A 9,501-nucleotide genomic window follows, 5' to 3' on the forward strand; every position below is an offset into this window, starting at 1 on the left:
TGTGCACATATCATTACTCTTTTTAAAAAGTGAGTCACTTCTTAAACAAATTTGATTGGTTAAATGAAACTGACATGTCAGTTGTTATAATGTTTTGGTGCATAATTTTATGGCCATATCATTACTCATATATATAATATATATAAACAAAACAAAACAAAAAACACACAAGTAAATTTCCCAACAAACTAAGGGCATTTTGGTCATAATAAATATATGATACATTGCCAAATATATATATAAAAGGTCTAAGACACAGTGTGAATTGAGAAACTAGCACAAGAGAGATCTAATCTAAGTAGTGGAATTGTAAGTACGACAAATTATTCTCTAATTCATTAGCATAAATTCACTTTCTCTCTATCATTATCATGGTAAACTATCTAATCAACAATAAACATCTCCAACTACTAGAAACACTTCTCCTCATCTTTGTTCAAAACCCCAGCACCACCATACGGTTCATTTCCCAAGCTCAAGCTCTAAACAACCCAAATGGCGGTCCAACCACCGCAGCTTCCGCCGTCCTCGTCTTCGGCGACTCCACGGTGGATCCCGGAAACAATAACTACGTGTCTACTCTTTTCAAGAGCAATTTTCCACCCTACGGCAGAGATTTCGCCGGTAAAAAGCCCACCGGAAGGTTTTCCAATGGCCGTCTCACCACCGACTTTTTAGGTACATAACTAAGTGCGTACTCGTATATTATATATTGAATTGCACCAATAACAGTATGCATATTTATTGCGTACGTGCAGCTTCGTACGTCGGTCTCAAAGATTATGTGCCTCCATATTTGGATCCGAGCCTAAGCACAGAAGAGTTGATGACCGGAGTGAGCTTTGCCTCGGCTGGAAGTGGTTATGACCCACTTACACCAAAAGTTGGTGTACGTAATAATAATAATAATAATAATAATATTCTCATTCTTTTCTCCCCACATTATTTCAAACATACATAGCTAAAGATTTTTTCATACAAATATATTTATTATAATTTATACATTCGAAAAAGTTCTTGTTTTATTCTTTTTGGATTGGGTTTTATATATATATATATATATAGTGTAGTTCGTACGTACGTAAATCTTGAGATTATAGTTTGCAATACTTAGTTATCTAATAATTAAGTTAGGGTTTATATCTTTCCACATTTATTATTTGTTTTGATTATGTATTTTGATAAATTATGTTTTAGGTTATGTGTTTTGTAAGATAGTTCAAAAAATCTCTAAATTTTGTTTTAACGAAGAAAAAAATGAATATAATAATAACACAACAGGTGTTAGACAAAATAATTTTGTTCTTGTTATGAATTGTTAGTTTGATGAATTATTTATGATTTTAGTTTTGAAAATTTTGACCAAAATCGGGTTTAGGGTTTTATTTGAACCATTTTACAAAATACAGAGTCTAAAAAATAATTTATCAAAACATAATGTCCAAACAAGTAATGAGACAAAACTTATAATAGTGACTAAATAAATAAGTTAATTAATGACTAGATATGTAAGATTTTGTCTTAAAAAAATTCTAATTATTTAATTATTTGCTTATTCTTTGTTAAATACTGAAGATTACGCGTTTAAAAAATAAATATACAATCGCTTTATATAATGTTATATTCTAATTAATAAGTTATAAATATTAAGTTTTCATCTTAAAAATAAAAAGATATTTTGTGTAAAAGACTTATGAGTTTCAATCATTTTATTCTTTATTTTTTATGTATGGGACTTTATTTGGTTTAACAATATACCTAGTTAGCTGGCTAGTATTGAATTTCCATTTATTAGAGTAACTGACATATTATAAATAGCAGATAATTTAAAATAATAATAATAATTCATAGAAGTATGAAAATTATATTATTGAAATAAGTTTTCACATATAATTTTATTTATTATTTCCAATTTCAACTAACTAAAGTAAATTAGATATAATAATTGATTAAAAACATAAATGTAATAAGATACATAAATATTATAATTATAAATAAAATAATATAAATCATAATTATAATTAATCTAGACAATAATTATAATAAACAATAATAACAACAAAATAAAAATTAAGACATGTGTACAACAAAAAACGACAAATAATTTAATTATTTCATCGAACCAAATATGTTCAAATTCTAAAACATAATATAAAAATAATTAATATATTTATAATACTTTAAAATAAATGATTTTGATGTGTAAAATACTAAGCCAAGAAGATTTGTTATATGCTTTAAAATAAACTATTTCCCATTATGTTTTTCAATTCAAAAAAAAAAAAATCTAACAAGTACTTCAATCATTGGATATATATATATATATATTTTTTATGTCAGAATGTAATTCCCATGTTAAAGCAATTGGAGTACTTTAAAGAGTACAAGAAAAGGCTTGAATCAACCATTGGGAAGGAAAGAACAGAAAATCACATCAACAAGGCTATTTTCGTCATTAGCGCCGGAACAAATGACTTCATTGTAAACTACTTCAACATACCAGTTCGAAGAAAAATCTACACTACTGTCTCTAGCTATGAAATGTTTTTGATGGAGCATGTTAAAACTTTCTTACAGGTAATTAATTAAAACAATTTATTCTTTACTTAATTTAAAATGTCTTTTATATTTACTTTTTATCGATATTACTTGCATCGGTGCATATCTTTTGTGTTTCTCGGTTCGTGAACTATTTTTAGTGCGATTTTGTTTTTATGACTGTGTATATTGTAGTTATTTAGAACATCGTGTAAATTTTTAAGAAATTCTGAATAATTTACAGTGCCGAAAACTAAGTTCAAAGAGATTGCTTTTCACGCACATAAAAAAATTAGTAACGCATGCAACATGTTTGAATCTAATTTTCGGCACTGTAAATTATTTCGAATTTCTTGAAAATTTGCAGGATGTTTTAAATATCTACAATAAATACGGCCATAAAAAAAATCGCACCAAAAACTGTTCACGAGCCAGAAACACAAAAGATATACACCATATAGTTAGTCTGGTCATGTGTTTTTCTCAAACACGCGATCAGTTTCTCTGTTTTGTTAAATGATAATTCAGATTCTGTGTTTTACAAAATGAATCAAAATAATATTTTAGACCTGATTTTTGTCTAAATATTTTGATCAAATATAATATTTCTTTTTTAACTGCTCGATTATCTTCTTTATTTCTCTAAACTCATCGCATTACTAATTTAAAAATATTTTGACTAAAATTAAATCTATGATACTATTTTAATCAAACACAAAATTTTAATCATCATTTAACAAGATACGATGGCGAATTATGTATTCAGAAAAAATACATAGATCAAAATGATACTTTCTCTTATATACATAAATTGAAAATAGCCCTGGGGAATTAATTGCTAAAACACAAAATACAGTTGAATACATAATTGTTGGCCGGTATGGAGTAACTGATAGAACAGAGAAGCACTGTGTAAATAAATCATAATGACAACTTTTTTCTACTTCTCTGTGTAAAAAAATTGACAAAACCATAATTTTATATCGCAACTTTTTTTTTTTCTACTCGATCATCTTTTCTACTTTTTTAAACTTATCGCATTGCTAATTTAAAAATATTTTAATTAAAATCGAATCTATGGTACTATTTTGATCTATTTTGTAAAAACACAAAATTTAAATTATCATTTAATAAAATATAATGGTCAATTACGTATTCGAAAAAAATACATTAACTAAAATGATACTTTCTCTTATATACATAATTTGAAAATAGCCTTGGCAATTAATTGTCAAAACACAAAATACAGTTGAATAATAATTGTTGGCCGGTATAGAGTAACTGGTAGAACAGAGAAGCACTGTGTAAAAAAATCATAATGACAACTTTTTTCTTTGGCAGTTTCTTAAAAAAAATTTGACAAAACCATAATTTTATATCGTTTAAAATTCAACTCTAATTTAAGACAATAGTATATATATATATATATATATATAAGATAAATGTATCCTCCGATGCATACTTTATATGTTTATGGCTCGTAAATAGTTTTTCGCGCGATTTTTTTTATGATTGTGTTTATTGTAGTTATTTAGAGTAACTTGCAAAATTTAAGGAAATTCTGGATAATTTACAATGTCAAAAATTAGATTCAAATAGGTTGTTGCACCCGTGACTAATTTTTGTTATGTGCGTGGAAAACAGCATGTTTGAACTTAGTTTTCGGCACTATAAATTATTCAGAATTTCTTGAAAATTTACATGAAACTCTAAATAACTACAATATACGCTGTCATAAAAAAATCACGTCGAAAACAATTCACAATTTGAAAAACACAAAACATATGCACCGATGCATTACTCACCATATAATTATCCTATATATATTTATAATTACAAGTAACATTAAGACTCGGAAAAGAACTGAACACATGTTATGTATGATTTGCAATTTTCAGTTATAAGTCGTAATAGTAGTCACATCAACTTATATATATATATATATTAACCAGCCATATTATATTATGGCTACCTTTACTACACTTACTATTTTTTTTATATATTAATGAAAAAATATTTATTAAAATTACTTTTTCAATTTACTATTTTTTTTTCTTAAAAATAAAAGAGGAAATGTGGATATGATACAAGACAAAAGTTTCATAGAGGATCACAAGAATGCACGAGAAATGAAAATTGATCAAAAAGAATATGGCAGAGAAAATAAACGTGAAAGAGAGAATATATAAATTTATATATATATATTAGATATTAATAAATAGTTTACGAACAAAAGAAGAATATCAAATTTTTGAAGTTTAATTTAATTTGTAATTTTAGATAGAGCCATATAGATAGTTATTGTTCTCCTACAAAACATCATCTATTGATAATAATAAATATGTACAGTTCAACTACCATAAGCAACTAGATGGTAGTATTATATATATGAGTACATTTTTAATAGTTATTACTCATAGATGGTTACTTTAATATTAATAATTGGATTAAGATCAATGGTCTATATTTATAGTTGTTATTTAATATTTCTAAAAATAAATTTTAATTTTTTCAAATTTTTGAAAGAATTACCTGGTGAAAAGTATGTATTTATTATGAAAATATAATATTGTAAACTTTTCATTTTTCAAATGCATGTAAATTTCTAAACATAACTACTGTCTCTTATTGGTTGGAAACAATATTAATTATGGCAAAAAAAAAACTAAATTCGAAATTAATGTAGAAAAAAATATTTACCTGTTGGTGACTTGCTATACCAAGTCACTATGTTGTCACATCATCATACGTGTTAGTACTTAGTAACTATTGAGAAGTCTTTCATATATATATATAAATAGTATATATTGTCATTTCGGTTAGGGTTTATATTTATTTTGTAAATTAGTTCAAATATACCCTCGAACACGATTTTGATAAAAAAAAATTGATCTAAAATTACAAATATTTTACTAAACTAACAATCTAGAATAAAACTACAAATATTCTGTCTAACAACTGTAACACTTGTTATATTCAATTTTTTGTTTATCAATTTAAACAAGTTTACAAAATACAAAGTTCAGAAGACAATTTATCAAAACACAAAATCTAAACAAATAATTATACTTAATACATAGCCCAAAAAAATATGAATCATTTCTCATTATTGATATTTAATTTTACCCTAATATTTCTTTTTTGTTATTGTAAATAAAATTATAAAAAAGGATTTATGGGGGGAAGGAGCTAGAAGGATAATAGTAGGTGGGATTCCTCCAATGGGGTGCTTGCCAGGTGTCATAACATTAAATTCACCCAATGAGATTCAGCCACGTGGATGCATCGACAAGTACAGCTCCGTAGCCAGAGATTACAATAAACTTCTCCAAAATGAATTGCATTCCATGCAGAGTAGCTTGGCAATTTTCGGTGCTAGGATCGCTTACGTGGATTTATATGGACCGCTGATGAACTTGATCCAAGGGCATACAAAATTTGGTAAATATATTTTATAATATATATTATATTATATATTCATATAATTATTGCATATAGTACCTTATATATAGTTGAGAAAATACCATTTTGGTCTCTTTATTTTTCCCAAATATGTGATCGGTTCTTGTGTTTTATTAAATTACAATTCGGATCATGTGTTTTACAAAAGGGATCAAAATAGTACCATAGACCCGATTTTAGTCAAAATATTTTCAATTATAAGATTAATTATCAGGTCGTTAGTGATACGATAGGTTCTGAGAAATGGAGAAAGTGATCGAGGAACTGAAAATGAATGATTATATTTTATTTTTATTTTACCAAAAGTAGGTATAAGGTTCTATTTTGATCCATTTTATAAAACATAGGGTTCGAATTGTCACTTAACAAAACACAAGGACCAATTATGTATTTGAGAAAAATAAAAGGATCAAACTGATATTTTCCCCATATATTACCACATATATTAGTTATAAAGTGTTAATATGCACCACAAGTAGTGTTTAACTGTTTATTAACAGTAATCATAATTATGTTTTTCGGTCAAAACTGGGTAAAATTGTGACTAAAAATCACTACTTAACAATTACAGAAATATTTTGGTACTTAAAATAACTGACAACTATAAATATATATATATGTGAAAGAATTTGGTGCAGCCACTTTTTATTTTTTTAGTTATTTTCGGCACTTAAATGGTTATAATCTCAATATTTTTATATGATTGTGTACATTGTATTCATTTAAGATATTCTGTAAATTTTCAAGAAATTTTAAATAATTTACAGTGTCAGAAAAATAAGATTCAAATAATTTGCACGTGTATCTATTTTTTTGTACACATGGTTATAAAATTCGACTATTTGATCGAATCTTGTTTTCAGCACTGTAAATTATTTTAAATTTTTTAAATGACTATAATATACACCGTCGTATAAAAAAATAGAAATATAACTATATAAGTGTAGAAAATAAAAAATAACAACACCGGTGCAGCCAAAAAAGTAACTATATATATATATACATGAATGTATATATAATAGTATAGATGAATGTATATATAATAGGATACAATGTGAAAAATTTTAACCATGCAGATTGAGTAGTGCTGTCTTACTTTGAATCTGAGATGATAATTGTAAAAATTATGTCAAGTAATTTGTATACAACATTTTTTTGTAAATATATATAGTCTCTCAAGCTAATTTTTGTAGTGATATAAAATTATTTGATAATTTTTCTATAGGAGCTTCACTTTAAGCCATATCTGTAGAGCTCTCAGTGTTTCTCGACTTGTGAATAGTTTTTGGCGCGATTTTTTTTTATAACCATGTATATTGTAACTATCTAGAGTATCCTGCAAATTTTCAGAAAATTTCGAATAGTTTACAGTACCGAAAACTAGGTTAAAACATGTTGTTTTCCAAGCGCATAAAAAAAATTAGTCACGTGTGCAACAACATGTTTGAACCTAGTTTTCGGTACTGTAAACTATTCGGAATTTTCTGAAAATTTGCAGGATGCTCTAAATAGCTACAATATACACAGTCATAAAAAAATTGCGTCGAAAACTGTTCACGGATTGTAAACACTGTGAGCCCTACCGATAGGACTTAAAATGAAGCCCTTATAAGAGAATTTTCCTAAAAATTATAATTAACATCACTAATACATTTTTAATTACGTATACACTTAATGAAAAGTCATTATATTTAATATCTTCAAATCAAATAGTGAGATAGTTTGATGTTGATGAGTGACATTTTAATCATATATGTTCTAATAAATATATATATATATGTATTGTTGGTAGGTTTGGAGGAATTGTATAAGGGATGCTGTGGAACTGGATATCTTGAAGTAACGTTCTTGTGTAACCCACTTTCGTATGTGTGCCCAGATGCAAATAAGTACATGTTTTGGGATTCAATACACCCAACAGAAAAGACATACAACTACGTCTTTAATACCCTCATTCATCCAATTCTTGATTTTCTATTGAAACCATAACATATAAATACACTGGGAAAGACTACGGTGTTCACAGTGATTTCAGCAGGTGGATAGTTATAAATTATAATTTTTTACTTTCACATTGTATATTGTAGTCATTTAGAATATCTCTTAAATTTTCGAATAATTTAGGGTGCCGAAAACAAGGTTCAAACAGTCGAATTTTCCACTCGTGCAATAAGCTGTTTAAATCTTGTTTTCGGCACTGCAAATTATTCTGAATTTCTTAAAACTTGGTGGGATGTTCTAAATGAGTATAATATACATTGTCGTAATGAAAAATTAGAATTTATAACTATCCACGTGATAAAAGCTGTAAACACTGTGGTCGTTCCCTAAATATATATAACTTAATATCTCTTTTATTAAATACACTTCTTAATTAGTATTCATCACAATTCTCTTCACTCTAATCCTATCCTATCTGACAAAGTTGTAAAGAAACTCTAACGAGAGACAAGTATTCGGGGTTGTTGGACTACAAAGTACAATTAAAAAGATGTCTCATGATTTATATAAAATAAAATAAACTTTATTAGTAATATTGTTAATTTGAATGCATGATTTATTTTTGTTTTTTTTTTACAAAATTACCATAAGTTTTTATTAGGGAAGATAAATAGTAGAAAATATATACTATTTTGGTTGTCTGGATTTATGCAAAATACCATTTATGTCTCTTAGTTTTCATAAATATCAAAATGGTACTTTATGCTTTATTGTTCATACCAAAATGGTACCATCTGTTTTATTATCCATGCCAAATAGTACCTCGGACTTATTTTTAGCCAAAAAAAAACTTTTACCCTCACTTATATATTTTTAAAGTTATTTATAATTCTTTATTTTAATAAAAAAAAAATTGTCAGGAATAACTTTATTATTATTTAGGCTGGAATTATAAAATGTATAAACGGGAGAAAAATAATCCTCTAACCAATATAAACTCTTCGTCTAACCAAAGAGCATGCAAAGATGCTATTGAAAATTTAGGCAAAGAGGTTTACATATGGTATTAAAACATAATTGTTTTAGAAAACTACAAAAAAAGATTTAAACTAAAGATAACAGAAAAAGTAATCTCAAACATTTGCCCCTGATAATACCAACTCTTCAATTTAGAAGGTCATTAAGATACATGCATCACAAAAACAAAACCAAAGATAAAAAACTATTAATGAAATCAAGTTGGGAATTCTTTAGGGGATTGTTTATCCAGTCAAAGGATCAACCCTAACAATAGACCTGAATAAAATTTTCTATGTAATTGAATTCTAAACTGCTTAGAGAGAATTAGAACATCGTACAAATAGGGGGAGGAATTTCCTCCAACCAACAAAACTCGTCATCTAGCCCAAGGGCGTGCTTAGCAAAAATATGAACCGTAGTATTAAACTAACAACTAATATGAGAAAGACTAGCCCTCGCAAAGTTAGCCAATAAGGCTCTAATATCAACAAATATAAAACCTAGTTCATTATTATACACTATGTTATTGTTTAATGCCAT

The 9,501-nt window shown here is 26.8% G+C and overlaps 1 protein-coding gene across 1 annotated transcript; it reads left to right on the plus strand.

Moving 5' to 3' along the window:
- The first annotated feature begins 273 nt into the window (after positions 1-273).
- On the plus strand, positions 274-8,543 carry LOC133801602 (GDSL esterase/lipase At5g45960). Its single transcript, XM_062239846.1, has 5 exons — positions 274-678; positions 759-889; positions 2,341-2,577; positions 5,709-5,979; positions 7,793-8,543. Exons 1-5 carry the CDS (start codon positions 372-374, stop codon positions 7,987-7,989), a joined length of 1,143 nt encoding a protein of 380 aa, XP_062095830.1. The 5' UTR covers positions 274-371; the 3' UTR covers positions 7,990-8,543.
- The last annotated feature ends 958 nt before the right edge of the window (positions 8,544-9,501 follow it).

This window comes from Humulus lupulus, chromosome 9 (genome assembly GCF_963169125.1).
Source record: "Humulus lupulus chromosome 9, drHumLupu1.1, whole genome shotgun sequence".
NCBI classification, from domain to species: domain Eukaryota; kingdom Viridiplantae; phylum Streptophyta; class Magnoliopsida; order Rosales; family Cannabaceae; genus Humulus; species Humulus lupulus.